This window comes from Gossypium hirsutum, chromosome A10 (assembly GCF_007990345.1).
Source record: "Gossypium hirsutum isolate 1008001.06 chromosome A10, Gossypium_hirsutum_v2.1, whole genome shotgun sequence".
Lineage (NCBI taxonomy): Eukaryota > Viridiplantae > Streptophyta > Magnoliopsida > Malvales > Malvaceae > Gossypium > Gossypium hirsutum.
In genome coordinates this window covers 104,609,919-104,626,365 of record NC_053433.1, presented here as the reverse complement: position 1 = coordinate 104,626,365, position 16,447 = coordinate 104,609,919, and the positions used below count along the sequence as shown (strand labels likewise).

The 16,447-nt window shown below is 31.8% G+C and overlaps 1 protein-coding gene across 1 annotated transcript; it reads right to left on the bottom strand.

Annotated features, from left to right (window-relative positions):
* Window positions 1–3,871: 3,871 nt before the first annotated feature.
* Window positions 3,872–6,715, bottom strand: LOC107896440 (protein trichome birefringence-like 4). Its single transcript, XM_016821605.2, has 5 exons — window positions 5,769–6,715; window positions 5,182–5,374; window positions 4,875–5,068; window positions 4,631–4,789; window positions 3,872–4,546 (listed from the first exon to the last, which is right to left on the bottom strand). The coding sequence occupies exons 1-5, from the start codon at window positions 6,500–6,502 to the stop codon at window positions 4,168–4,170; spliced, it is 1,659 nt and encodes a 552-aa protein (XP_016677094.2). The 5' UTR covers window positions 6,503–6,715; the 3' UTR covers window positions 3,872–4,167.
* Between the last annotated feature and the right edge of the window lie 9,732 nt (window positions 6,716–16,447).

The following is a 16,447-nucleotide window of genomic DNA, read 5'->3' as shown; positions in this document are numbered from 1 at the left end:
TATTATGTGCATAGCAATAGTAATGTGTACCTATATAAAATTTTAAAACGAATAATGTACATATTAACAAGTTGTAACATAGATGAATTATATAAATGCAACCATGCAAGAATATACAAAAGAATATAAGAATGACATACTATATAATATAAATCAATAATTATACAAAACAATTTGAAACAAGATTTACTTACCAACAATTAACAAGATACATAAAGCATAAAACTTAATATAAACATTGTATATAAAAAAATAGTAATATAGGCAAGTGTTTGAAATAAACAAAGTATAATTTAATATTCGGGAATAAATGGTATACATAAATAGATTTAAAGGGAAAAATATAAACATGTTTGCAAGGGAATTCAAATAAGTAATTCAATTAAATTATGTATATATATATAATAAAGAAAATAAAATAAAATAACAAAAATGAAAAATGAATAATGAATAAAGGGAATACAAGAAATTAAAATCAACCTTTTTTACTTTAGATTTTTGATCTCTATGTGAAAATACAATGTTTTTTTTTTATCCCTCCTTCCCTTTTACATTTGGTTTTATGATGGCTTTTATAGCCTTGCTACAACATTTTTTATTATTATTTACTATCTTTTCTTTTTACAAGTGGTAGACAAAAGAGGACTAGGGCGGCGCTTAGGGCGGCACGTAGGGTGAAGAGGTTAGGTTTTTTTCTTTTTCTTCATTTTTTTAATTTTTTTTATTTTTTATTTTGGGTTGTATTTGGGCTTGGGGTATTTTGGGTTTTAGTTGAGTTTTGGTATTTGGACTGTGATTTTATTGGGCCCCGGGCAAAATTTGGGTCTTACAGCTGCCCCTCTTTGCTCATTGCTGTGTTAACAGGAATAGAGCAAAGACTATAAAAAGACCAATTTTGCTCGGGCTCACCGAGTCTTGAGTTCTTGATCCTTGATCTTCTTTAAATGGCCTCTTGACGACTTCAATCTCCTTCACTGCAACTCAGGAAGGCGATATCTGCTATCTTTGATCTGCTCCCCGTCTAATACAGAGACGCTCAATCCGTTATCTTCGATCTGCTCTCCGCCGCTACAGAGACGCCAAATCTGTTATCTTCGATATGCTCTCCGCCGCTACAGAGACGCCAAATCTGTTATCTTCGATCTGCTCTCCGCCGCTACAGAGACGCCAAATCTGTTATCTTCGATCTGCTCTCCGCCGCTACGGAGACACCAAATCTGTTATCTTCAATCTGCTCTCCGCCGCTACAAAGACGTCAAATCTGTTATCTTCGATCTGCTCTCCGCCACTACAGAGATGCCAAATCATCTTCGATCTGCTCTCCGCCGCTACAGAGACGCCAAATCTGTTACATTCGATCTGCTCTCCGCCGCTACAGAGACGCCAAATCTGTTAAATTCGATCTGCTCTCCACCGCTACAGAGACGCCAAATCTGTTAAATTCGATCTACTCTCCGCCGCGACAGAGACGCCAAATCTGTTATCTTCGATCTGCTCTCCGCCGCTACAGAGACGTCAAATCTGTTATCTTCAATCTGTTCTCCGCCGCTACAGAGACGTCAGATCTGTTATCTTCGATCTGCTCTCCGTCGCTACGGAGAGGCCAAATCTGTTATCTTCGATCTGCTCTCCGCCGCTACGGAGACACCAAATTTGTTATCTTCGATCTGCTCTCTGCCGCTACAAAGACGCCAAATCTGTTATGTTCGATCTGCTCTCTGCCGCTACGGAGACGCCAAATCTGTTATCTTCGATCTTCTCTTCGCCGCTACAGAGACGCCAAATCTGTTATCTTCGATCTGCTCTCCGCCGCTACGGAGACACCAAATCTGTTATCTTCGATCTGCTATCCGCCGCTACAGAGACGCCAAATCTGTTATCTTTGATCTGCTCTCCCCCGCTACAGAGACGCCAAATCTGTTATCTTCGATCTGCTCTCCGCCGCTACAGAGATGCCAAATCGTCTTCGATCTGCTCTCCGCCGCTACAGAGATGCCAAATCTGTTATCTTCGATCTGCTCTCCGTCGCTACAGAGACGCCAAATCTGTTATCTTCGATCTGCTTTCTGCCGCTACAGAGACGCCAAATCATCTTGGATTTGCTTCAACGTAAACACGTGAAAACCAAATCAGCTATGTCTTCGATCTGCTCCCCGCCTGATACAGAAATGCCAAATCATCTTAGATATCTTCAGCTTGTTGCCCCACTGCTTAGGGGGTTAAGACTTGTGAATTCACCGATTCTACTGCACTGTCCTCTGAGGAACATGATCTGTAAAATCAGTTTCATGTATCCATGCTTATGCCAAATAATTAGGATGCTATGATTGAAATGAATCAAATGCTCCTAACTAAATGTGATGCTTTATGTCAAATAATTAGGATGTTATGAAATGAATCAAATGTTCCTAATTAAATGAATGGTTATGAATGTAGAAATGTTATAAGAGTGATTCCTTTTTAAACGCTTAAAGTATCATTGCTCATAGTTCATGCAGGTTCCCTCATTGATGTACTATCGCGTCTTCTTGCTTAGCTGTTATCTCTGATAGAAAATTTGAAGAAATAGTCATAATTTGGACTACTCTTTTCCCAGTGTTTTCCACTTTTGAGTCTGGTTAGTTCTGACTAGTAGCCCTGTTTCAGGTTCTTGTACTATTTAGAGACTTTCCAGAATAGTATGCGTAACTTCTTTTGTGTGAATATGATAAGTCCAAAAATTATGATTTCAACAAAAATGCTCAAAAGAGATTATCATAATGGACAAATGGAATTTTATTAAGTAAAATTTGATGTGAATATATAGGATAACAAATCTGATAAGGTGCAAAAAAAGGTGCCCCAGATATCGCAGCACGAGCTTTACTATTCTAATTTTTCGAAGACTCTTTCGAGCTAAATGTGTGTTCAAGAGATCCCCCGTATTTTGTTAATGCCTCAAGATGTACTGTTCTTCTTCTTTGAGGACAAGACTACCACATGCCCCACATTTAAAAATTTAGCTGCCCGATTTTGGGTTTCAACTCAAAAACCCCTTTGGTCTCAAAGTGCCCTTTTGCGGGTTTTCACCTTGGCCTTTCCATCTTTTTTTTTTGGTCTCAAAGCGCCCTTTGCGGGTTTTCACCTTGGCCTTTCCTTTTTTAGGTAAAATACTTCTTGACGGTATCCGAATTTACGGGATAGGGCAGGTTTTTACCATCTATTTCGGCTAGAATTAATGCTCCTCCGGAAAAAGCTTTCTTCACCACGTAAGGCCCCTCTCAATTAGGCATCCATTTTCCTCGAAAATCTTTCTGTATGGGAAGAATCTTTTTCAAAACCAGGTCTCCCTCGTGGAATTCTCTAGGGCGAACCTTTTTGTCATAAGACCGCATCATTCGTTTTTGGTACATCTGACCATGACGGATAGCTCTTAGCCTCTTTTCCTCAATCAAGTTAAATTGATCGTATCGAGACTTGATCTATTCTGCTTCGTCCAACTTTAACTCTGACAACACTTGAAGGGATGGGATCTCGACTTCAATTGGCAAAACTGCTTCCATTTCGTAAACTAAAGAGAAAGGCGTTGCCCCAGTTGAGGTTCTGACTGATGTTCGATAAGCAAAGAGGGCAAATGGTAACTTCTCATGCCAATCTATTTCTACTATTGAAAATTATAGTGGTTGATGAAATAATCAAAACAGTTACATGTGGTCTGCCACATGTACCTCATTCTAGTTTAAACAATGTACAAACTCGGATTTCGGATTTAATTCCAAAACTAATGATCCTAATCTCAACCGAATCCGTTTCTAGCAGTTCCTCATCGATTAAAAGATCATTAACATGAACCCAAAAGCATATAGATCAAAATCAAATAATATGATCAAGATATTACAAACTAATTTCAACTCATCTTACAAGTGGTAATAAACCGAAACACTATGTTCAATAACAACTTCATGAAAAACTATAGGACACTAGCAATTAGACTTTAAACAAGTGAAACCGGTTAGAGGAAAGCTTATGAACAATTATAATTAACAGCTTTTACGGAGAATTACATTATTTTACACTTCTCTCTAAGAACCGAAATTTTCACTGATGAATAGGGCATGTACGTACGCTAATCGATCATGACAAAACTAGGGACTAATTAATAATTTAAAAAGATCGATTGCATTCATTTTATCTATGATTTTTCTGTTGTTGTTTTGGTTTCAGAAGTTGTTGCTGATAACTTTCATGTTTGATAAGGAGTTGAGTGTATACTAGCTCGTTCCAAGTATCAGGAACACCGGGGAGGCACCAGTGGCTGCAATCCTGGATTCTAGTAGGTGAAGTTTTCTCTTCCTCGGTTAAGTTCTGCTTCCTGTAAACCGACGGATGAGCATCCTTCCGGAAACCAGTCATTCTTGAAACATTAAGATACAAGACTGGATTAGTAATGCCATTTATCACTGACTCGAAAATTCGCATTTTTGATGGATATTTCTTCAAGTACTTCCCATTTGTAATAGGTTTGGTTTCACCGTGGCATTGCCCTCCAGAGTTCCACCTTCCACCCCTGGGAACAGGTAACAAGAATTAAAGCCACTCAGTTCCAAATTTCAGGGTTCAACCTAACATATTCTTTCGATGTTCGATTTACCTGAAATGAGATGCAGAAAACCCCCTGAAGAAAACAAGGGTCTTCGTAGAATCTATATTAGTATCTATCCATTTTGCCCATGTGGTCAAAGCTTTTCGAAAGGCTTCTTTAACATGTAATCGGTTATAGATAGTGTTCCCCTCTTGATAGTAACTGTTCCTGCAAATCGCTTAAAACCGTTAAGAGCTCCTACTTTAAGATTATTTATCTTATCATATGAACAAATAGGTAGCATTAACAGTACCCTTTCGAAGTTTTATCATGAGTCCACCAATGTCCGGTATTGAAAATGAGAACATTGGCATCTTTGTACTTATCAGCTGATTTATCAATCATATCAAGTCTAAGTGTTTCCTTCTTTGATCCATTTCTCCAGACCATTTCCCATTCTTGAACTAAAAATGCTGAACGGAAGTACTCAATTGAGCAATTATAACCCTGCTCATTCATCCATCCAAAATTAGTATATATCAAAATCAAGGAAACAACTTCAAGTACTGCAAAACTGCAATTTGTCTATGTCTGAAGGAAAGGATAAAAGATAAACATACTTTGAATATAATGGAGTGAGAACTCCCTTTTCCTAATTCCTGCTTGCCGGAGACCTCGAAAACACTGCTTTTCTCCTCAATGGAGTTTCTAAGGATACAAACAAGAGATTCCCACATATTCCGACCAAGTGAATCGCCAACAAAAACTAATCGCTTCCCTCTCAATAATTCCAGCATATGCTTGCCATTCAACCTGCATGACAACTCCACCCAAAACCAATCTAAGTAAAAAACCAACAATAAATAAGCAATACATATATATATATAAAGATCATTTCCAACAAATATCATTAAAAACTACATATGACCATGAAGAAATTAGAACCACCAGTAATAGATGCAAATTATCACAATTCATTCTCATATAATATAAACTCTACCCTAAGCCAATCTAACCAAGACAATGACAAAAATGAACTAATACACATACGCGCACATATATATAAGATACATTATCAACAAATATTATAAATACACATGAAGATGAATTAGAACCACCCTGATATATGCAAAATTAGCAGAATTCAATTATATATAAATGAACCAACAAAATTTAGATTTAAAAATGAGAACTTTGGTGAATTTACCTTGGTAAGATGCATTCATTGGGTTGCCATCTGTATTTCTCATACCCCCTATCAGGCCTACCATTAACAAAGCAATTGAAAGACTCACCAATATATGGACAAGTCCCTGGTGCATAAAGAGGGTAAGAATCATCTCTCACCCATTTCCCATCAAATATTCTACATTGATTTATTATTTCCACAAAATCACCCTTCCTTTGCTTCTCCAGTAATTCATCAATGCTTCCATCCACCAACTCTTTCCCACTTTCTTTAAAATCCAAAGGCCGAGAAGGGCTTCCATGAGTGCTGTTTCCATTAGCATTTAAACCCTTTTCCGCTAATTCTTTTCCACTTTCTGCAGGAATCTCAGAAAGGGTTCCATTAGTACCTTCACTTGACAAAGAAGAATCATTTTTCTCATGAAATCTTTCAGATTCCCGAGAAATCTGAAAAGGGTGTTCCTGGAATGGAGAAAAGGGGAGTGGGTAGTGATTGGATTGGGAAGAGTTGGGGAGAAAGTGAGAGAAATGGGAGGAAAACTGGGATCTGTAAAAGGAACTTCGAAGCAAGCTTTGAAGGCGAGGAGAAGAGTAAGACGATGGATTTAGAAATAATAAAGTTGTGAAACCAATGACAAAAACGGAAGTGAAACTAAAAGCAAAAGCCACCCTGTTTTTTGTTGTCACGACAGAGAATTTGTTCGAATTTAGTGTTCCTGTCAGTGTCGGTGATGGGTAATTTGGGTCAGCCATTGCAAGACCAGAAGGAGAGCTTTTGGCTTTGAAGCGAAGACCAGTTTATTCTATTTTGGAAAAATATAATGATAGTGAGGGGAAATCGGGAGATCTCATTTACTTGTAAGAATTTTATTGAATTCAGCATCCCTTTTTCTACATGAGAATTCTATCAATAGTTAAATACTGCGCATGGGTGGACTCTTGTTCCAACCCATCTTTACAAACTTCTTTTCAATATGATTCATCTGGATCGAATCTTTATTAAGGGTATAGGCAATTTAAATACAAAAAGTTATAATTTACTCATTAAAGTTTTTGATTTTTTTTTTGGTTATTGAGTGGTACTTGTTTTTCATGTTGATTTTATAGTTATATTCAGATTTTATAGTTGCCTCTTCTAATAATATTTCCTTTAAAATTTAAAGTTACATTTTTTATTTGCTCTTTACTATTTATTCAACTATTTGTTATTATTAATTAATATAATTTTAATTTTAATCCTCAATTTTTATATGTTCTTAAGACACTCGTTTCAAATCATTATCCAAATCCAATATTCATCCCACCAAACTTAAGTAAAATATTAAGGCGTTTAATCCAAATTTATAAAACATTAAAACGTTATGATCCATAATCCAAACATTCAAAGTTAACTAATTAAAACATTACAATATTTGGGGTGAGTTGGGTTTTTTTCATTCATTTTTTCATTTTTGGATTTGGGCCTGTTGTTCTAAGTTTTGGCCTTTTTCATTTTGGGCCGTGAAAATTGGGCCAAAACCATAAAAAGCTATTCTACAAGTTCTCAATTTGCGATTCTGCTACAGTTCAAAATGATTCTCAGTTTAAATAGTCTAATCACTCTTTCTAGATTGATGTATAGGTCGATTCTTCATTTAATTAACCGATCCAATTTAAACAACTATGATAAGCTTATTCCAACTCCAACTATTGCTTGAAGAGATTGAGAGTTGCACCAAAGTACGCCCCTTAGCACATAAGCTTGTAGCCAAGCAATCCATAAGTGCTGATTGAGAGATCATATATGTTAGATAGCACAAGCATTATTCCAACTAAATAGCTCTTTCAAATCTAACCCCCTTTCTATTTTGGCGTGCAAGCTGAGCTCCATTCTGCTTTACCATCCTCTGCTGACTCATGCTCCCCTTTCCACAAAAAGTAACACACAATCAATTAATGTATCTAATCTTCCCTCCTCATTTTTCTTTTTAAAATTTACAAGTATAATTACAGCGTAATTATAGTACAATCAAATAACATCTGAGTAAAACCAATACAAAGTACAAATAGAAAAATTGAAATACTTTGAACTAAAACTCACACATGATGAAATTGAAGATCTGTAAAATTCAAACTTAAGTATAAGGCACGAACTTAAAACAAGGTAAACATCTTTATATTTTATCAAACTCTCAATTTTTTTCTCAAATGCTCATATTTGGTATCTTTTAATAAATGTTAATTAGACTCTACTCTATGATCATGTCTCTCTAGTTGTGTCTACTGGATTATTCTTTTTATTAGTTATAATACTATTTTTATTTCTTGTAATTTTTAGGATAGTTTGTTATTGTTTGAATAAGTCTCCTAATATGTAAGAGTACTTTTAAGATCTTTTCATTCAGTTGGTTATTTACTTAGGTATATAAATAACAAATGCATCAATAAAAAAATGCAACAGTACTTTTAGGATTGTTTTATGCCCTATTTCTTTATAAGGTATTAGAGTATACTAGCATTTAAATATTAGTATAGGTAGAACTCTTTAAATATATATTTTTTTAAAAAACTTAAGAAAAAATGGGGGTAAATTCCACTATTAGTCGCTAAATTATTGGTAAGTTTTTGTTTTAGTCACTTAATTTTAAAAGTTACAATTTGATCACTGAACTAATCAAAGTTTCCATGTAAGTCACTTAGCTATTACAAGTAATGTTGTATAACTTTCTTTGTTCGTAGTTTTTGCACCAATCAAAGCTCTCTTTCCCCTTCTCTTCTATTGTTTAATATTTTTTTCATGAAACGACTTTAGACGTCACGAATCTACAAACCAAAATTCAAACAGATGTTTTCTCCGATCTTCGACATTGACCTTTAGATTGACTTAGATCTAAAGTATATTCTTCTACTTGTTGACGAGTATTGATCCACTGTACCAGTTGTCAAATCGTTGCTTAGAGCTACGTTTTTTTACAAAAATTTAACAATCATGTGACTTAAATAAAAAAAAATTAAATATATAATTAGTAAAAAAATATTAATTTTTTTTAGTTAAAGGATCAAAATGAAAATTTTTATTAAAAGAATTTATGATTCATTTATATCTTCTTATACATGTTAGTACACGCATCAAAACTTGAATGGAAAGAAAAAACAATATAGTTATACACAATTAAATCATTTCTAGTAGAGAATAGAAGTAATTGTTGCATTAAATCTTCAAAATCAGAACAAAGAAATACGAATTTCTTTCAAACTACGAGTCAAGAGTATCCAAAGAATATTCAACAATCATATATAACGTTAGAATTTAGTAGGTTTTATATTCTTCAGGGTATTCTTCAACTGCTGATCTCAAACTCTTGGACGATGGCGACGGCTGCTCGAAAACTTGGGGAAAGTCCGACATGGAAGCTAGAATCCGCCAAAAGCATAACGACCGAGCAGCTTTGAAGCTTAACGAAGATGTCATCATCTTGTTGTTGGAGAAAACGTGGGATGATTTAGACAAGATGAGATATACCAGTGCTTGAACAATCAAGAACATCAACATCTTCATTAAAGAATCTGTGAGGGCAACCTCTATGAATTCCATATTTATCTTCAACAAAATAGACTGTATGTTGATTTCCACGAAAATATGAGGAAATCAATGGTTTACCAAAGCTGGTTTATATAGGTGTAGACTTCGTTCACGTAGATATAATAATCAAATATTATATATACGATATGAATAGGTAAATAACTTACATAGGAAAGAAGCCTGAATAGATTAAGACATGCAAATGGCTGCTATTTGTCGTAAGAAAAAAACATCAGAAGTTGCCCAAGAAAAAAGAAATATAGACGGCGGTGACGCCGCCAAAGCTGATCAATTTTAAATATAAATCCAGGTATCAAAAACTTGATATTGAATATATTTTTAGTAATTTAAAAATTTCTGAAATATCCTCGTATTCCAACATTAATTGAATAATTTAGGTATAAATATAAATCATGTGTTGGTCTGATCGTTAAGGTGTTCACCATTCTATATATGATTTAAATTTGAGTCATACTAATCGTATTACTGTTAAGATTTTGTCATTTTCTTATAATTTAACCAAAAAAATTAATAGTAAATATTTTAGAAACATAAAAAGATGTGAAAAAAAATTTCCAAGGGAAAGGATTTTGTGTATGTTTGATTTAAATTTAAAAATAACATATAGGGTTGGACCAACCTGGTTGATTTTCTTTTTTGGTACATTAAATGGTCTTGGTTGATGCTTAATAGGTATATCTACCCGAGATTTAATATTGCACATATATACTCTACTTTTTGTCTGTTTATTGCTATATCTTTTCTTTTAACATAATTTTACTTTGATTTAGAGAATTTTGAAATTTTAAAAATATTTAATTTTTTATATATGTTTATAATCATAATAAATTTTCATTAATCCAAAAAATTGACTTGATTTTATTTTTTAAAAATTATATTCAAAATAAGTTATCATTTTACTTTCATTAAAAAAATTCAAATTATTATATTTAATTTTTATCAAAACTATTTAAAATAATATAAAATATTATATTAATAAGATTAAATTTATGAAATAAGTAAATTTTTGAAAAATTAAAATATATTATTATCAAACACTTAAATTTTTTTTAATTTATTAAACAAATAAACCCTATTAATATCATATATCTGTATATATTTAAAATAGTATAAAATTGAAGATATTCAAAATTCATGTCATGTGACCTGCGCTGTCTGTGAAGAAGTCGAGAAGATAAACCTCGTTTGCTTTGCTAGCCTAGTTGGCTTCATCCATGCTGTCTCAAATGTAATGGTTAGAATTTGCTGTTTGTCCCTACACTTTGCCCATCTTATCAATTTAATCCTTATATATTACTTTGGTCATTTTAGTTCTCGTGCTTTTCAAATTTTCGAATTTTAGTTTTTCCTAAATGATAGCCATTAAATTCATTAAGTGAAGTCCTATTATTTCTGAAAGCTAATGTCCTAAACATATTACCATACATGTAATGTTATATCAGCTTATTATTTCCACATTTACTCACTAAAAATTCCAATTAATAGATTATTGATTGTCACTTGTTTCGAGATTAGAATTTCAAAATGTGAAAAAGTATAGGAACTTAAAATGATCTAATTGGTGAATATAGATCAAATTTACAGTTGTACACATAATACATGACTAGTAATTGAATTTAACCAAACAAATTTAACTGCTATTGTTTAGCTCAAGACTAAAATTTCAAATTTTAAAAAATAATTTGAGTAAAATTGACCAATTTAAAAAGTACAGGGACTAAACTTGATCAAATTAAAATATAGAGACTAAATTCATAATTTTTAAATAATAATTATTGGTAAGTAATTAAAAGTACATAACTATTGATAAAAATAGGTACAACAGAAAATTAGAGCGCATTTGGTATGAACATATTTCTGAAAATTTAACTATGGGAGAGTGCTTTTTTCGCATTTTGTACATTAAAACTTATTAACTTTTCTATAAATGTAACTTCTCTCTTGGAATTATTTTCCTTCAATTATAGGAATATGATTCCTTTGAATATTAATGGAAAAATAAATTTTCATGAAATTTGAAAATTTTAAATTTATATTTGCAATAAAATAATTATTTTTATTTATTTTCATTATTTGTATGCAATATGTTTCACCTAAGATCAAAATAATATTTATTTTTAAATTTATATGATTTAAATTTTAAAATTTAAAATTTATACTAGTTTAATACATATGAAATATTAAAACTTTATTTTCAATATTATATATTAAGGCCATTGATAATGTATTTTTTATTTTTCAAGCAGTCTTCAAAAATTGATATGTGTCTCTTTCTTTTAAAAATATTTATTTTTTTTAATATTTTATTAGACCCTTGTCAACTCTTAGTCTTAATAGGACACTTGTCAACCCATTGTCTTAATAGGATACTTGTCAACCCTTGATCTTATTTATAGAGTCTAAAAACTCCACTGATAATATACCAAGTAATTTTTCATTAAAATTTTTTATTTAAAATAAATAATATTAATAAAATAAAAATATTAAATTACTTGTTTGCTAGTATTGAACTAGATATTGTTAATAACAAATATCACTAAAAAATGTTAAAATTAATCAAATTTGTAGTTTATTTGATAAGGACAATTTCAAAATTTAACGTAGTAACATGCTTAATGAACCAAACACATCGATGTAATTTCTAGAGATTTTAATTAATACATTCCCAATATATCAAACATTATAATGTTATGTACTCTTGATAATTACATTCTTAGTAATTACATTCTCAAGAATTACATTCTATTTAAATTTTATCATGGGAATGTACTAAACATATAACAACCCGTCTTTTAGTGGTATCGAAAATGGTAGTTTTGAAATCCCGTTCTCCGATAATCGAGTACGTAAATATTATTAATTAATATTTATAAATATATTATAGTGTTATATTAATTTTTGACTCGATAATTGTATTAAATAATTAGTAATTAAGGTACAAAGACTAAATCCTAAAAACTATAAAAATTAATTTCTATTTATTTTTATTAATTAAAAAATTTTAAATAATAATTATTTAAGAATTTAAGTAAAAATTACCCCATATTTTATTATAGTGGACGGTTGGTGCTTTGTTTTGAGTGAATATGTGTTAAAATTTGTGATTAAATTATATTATATGTTAAAATTAATTAAACAAAGCTATTATCATCTTTGTTTCTTCATCTTCCACCAAAAAGAAAAAAGAAAAAAAAAACCATTTTTGAAGCTCCAAGCATTCGGCCTCTGCATGGTAAGCCAATTCAAGTTTGCTTTTTGTAAATTTTATATTTTTGAGATCCTGAAAGTTTGATTTACTTGGCCTGAGCACTATTTTGCAAAGCTTTCAAATTTTATAAAAGTTTCTATTGTTGAATCTTGAATCTTTTGGTGTTAAATTGATAGATTTTTGTGCTTATATATGAAAAGAGACTAATTTATGTAGTGAAAATTGCTAGTTTTGAACATAGGGAAAAAAGTGTAAATAATTCAAAATCTATATTAAATTTTTGTAATTATAAATATTAGAGGACTATAGAAGGATGTGTTTGAAATCAAATGGAAAATGAGGCTTAAATGTGGAAGATATGATCGTTTCGATTTTAGGGACAAAATTGAATAAAATGCAAAAAATTAGGGAATTTATGAGAAGTAAAATTAAATTGTCATATGCATGAAATAAGATGTTATAAGGTAATTGAAATTGATGAATTGAAATGAATTACCGTATAGATCAATATTTGAACCAACTAATAGATAATCGAGGAAAAAGAGAAATTGTGGATTAGTCTCCGACACTACACTTATTATTGTTTTGGTTTGGGAAGTTCATATGGTATAGTTGTCTATGTAAATGTAATATATGTATTTGAATTATGAATTTGTATACTTTGAATGTGTTTTGAATTGTATGCAAAATAGTACAAAAATGTAAGAAATGGACTGAATTGTAAAGAAATGACTAATGTGTTACATGTGCTCAAATGAACGTAAGAAAGGATAGGATAGAATTGACATACAAATAGGGTTATTGTGTGTTGTACAGGATATTGTATGAGATGACACTGATGTACGGAGAATTCACTGTTTAAACTGGAATCCAGCATTTGTTACGGATTTCTGAGTTTTGTCTCTACAGAGACCACTATTATTGATTGTCTCTACAGAGAACTTGGTGTGTTTTAGAGGGATGTAATGTATTATGACATATGATGCCTATTGGCTTAGCACTTCGGTGCTCAGGTGTGTATTGGAATTACCGCTCAAACGAGCAATCTGGTGTATTTTGGTGGTTACCCGCATATCCGTATTTGTTTATTATAGTTCATCGGGTTAATCGGTTATGACAAAAAGATAAATGAATGAATGTTAGTGTGTATTGTGATAGGAATGGAAATATAAGACTGGAATGATGTAAATGATATATGTGTTCGATGATCTTAATAGAATAGCATTGAATGAGATTGTGTCTGTAACACCCCTAACCTGTATCCATCGCCAGAACAGGATTATGGAGAATTACCAGAGATTACAGATAAAATAAACAAACATTTCATATAATATAACATTCATGCCAAAAACTAATCAAAATCAAACATATTGTCCCTTATATGAGCCTTCAAGGCTCAAAATACACATTGGAAATAAGTCGAGACTAAATCAGGTACTTAAAGAATTTTTTAAAAATATTTAAAAATTTTCAACACTGCAAGGGTCTGGCCAGGACGTGTGACTCACAAAGTCAGGAGACAAGCCCGTGTCTCAGACCGTGTGGGCATTCGAAATAGGGACACACGGTCGTGTCTCAGCCCGTGTCTGTGCCCGTGTGAGTATACTGACTTGGGTCACATGACCAAGTCACACGCCCGTGCGCTAGGCCATGTGAGCATTTTGTTTTGTGCAAATTTAAGATACAGGGGACACACGACTGTGTCACCTGGCCGTGTGTCACACATGGTTGAGACACACGCCCATGTCTCTGCATTTTACAAGCCATATTTCTCACCCAATTTTGTGTTAACCTACAATCAACCTTATACATATCAACAAGCCATAATTAGGCATCCAAAACAAGCCAAAATAAGTGGCTAATCTCAGCAATTTACTTATAGGCCTGTAAGACCCAAATTTTGCCCACTACCTAATACCTAATACAACCCATTACAAACCCAAACCAAAACACTAAACTAAACCAAAAATTAAAAAAAAAACCCTAAGCCTAATAGGCCCACAGCCTAAACAACTCCAGCAGAAGTAAAAACCCTAATGCGCCGCTGCCTCCTTCGTGCTCGTCGCCCAAGGTCTGTCACCACCAACTCCTCTGCCATCTGTCACCACCAACTCCTCTGCCATCCCTGCAAAAGAAGACCAAAATAGCAAAGAAACAATGGCAAACAAAAGCAAAACAATACAGAACAGTGATTGAATAGTAACAAGGCAGAGAAATAAGAAAAGTAAAAAAGAAAAAAACTATGACATGTACAAAAGGCAATAAAAGCCGAATTTACCATGTAATTTAAAGAAAGGAACAATATTTGCAAGAGGATTTTCATTTCGTTTTTCTTTGATTTCTTTCGGGTTTATTTTATTTTATTTTCTCTTATATTCGAACACTCATATACAAAAAAAAACAATACAAACTCAGAAAGCAATCAAAAAATAAAAGTTTCTAAAGAAGGTAGTGCTTTTATCTATTGTTCTTTCTTTTTTACCGTTATTTTTCCTTATTTTCATTAGCTAGAAGAAAGAAAATATAGAAAGGGGAGGAAAAGAGAGCGAAAGTCTCACCTGGTGGTTCGTCCGTCGCCACCACGGTGGCTTTTTCGCCAGAATCGATGTTCTGATGAAGGGAGAGTGAGAGAGAGTTGAGGGGGTTTTTTTTTTGAAAGTGTTGAAAATAAAAAAAAAACTGAAATTTTAATTTAAATAGTGGTACCAAAACGGTACCGTTTTGGCTCGAAACCCCTAGACGCAAAACGGCTTCATTTTGGGGTGAAGCAGGCCAACCCGACCCGCGTGTTTTGTAGTGGAAAGGCTAATTACACTTTCAGCCCTTCTGTTTTTTAATCAATTTGTAATTAAGTTATCTTATTTTGTACCTATTAATTTATTTTAGTTTTCAATTTAATCCCGCATGAAGTGCAGCGTTTTGGAGGGCGGGGATATTCCCCCTTATGGTCCCTCCACGTTATCCGCGCCTTTCAATGTGATCCCTTATTTTATTCTTTTCCGAATTAAGCCCTCAAATCCCATTTTGATTTCAATTTAGTCCTTCCATATTAATATTATTATGTTACTAAAATTAATTAATCTAATATTCAGTATTTTATTTTATTTTTATTTCTTCACGTATTGTTATCTTCATAATATGCTTTTATTACTTGCATTATTATTGTTTATTCATTTATTTCTCTATACATACATTGTTATATGCTTCTACATTTAGAGTATTATTATTATTATTACTATTACTCTTATTATTTATTATTATCATTGTTATTACTATTATCGTTTTTCTATTACTATTTATATTATTATTATTATTATTATTATTATTATTATTATTATTATTCTGTTATTGTTATTGTTATTATTAGTCTATATTATTATTCCTATTAATATATCATCACTATTATCTTCCATTTTATTATTATCATTGTATTATCACTATTATTATCATCATATTAATTTTATAGTACATTGTATATTTCCTTTTCGTATTTACTCACATCGTTATTATTACTATTATTATTATTATTATTATACTATTAAATTGATTTAGTTAATATTCAATATTTATTTGTTTGTTTATTTATTTATTATTATTTTTTATAGATTGGTTTTATTTTTATTTTTACCCTTATTATTATCATTTTTATTATCTATTTGTTTATATCTTTTTATACTTTCAAATTTTATATTATTTATTTTTATTATTTTTACTATTATTATTGTTATTAATATTTTTTGTTCATTTTTTTACCTAATTTTATATTTTTTTATACTAATTTATTTATTTTTCATTCTTTCGTTTTCAAACACTTAAATTTAACTTCATGTATATGCATTTTACCTACTTTCTTATCACCATTTTATTTCATTTTTATTACTATTATGTAACACCCCCTACCCGTATT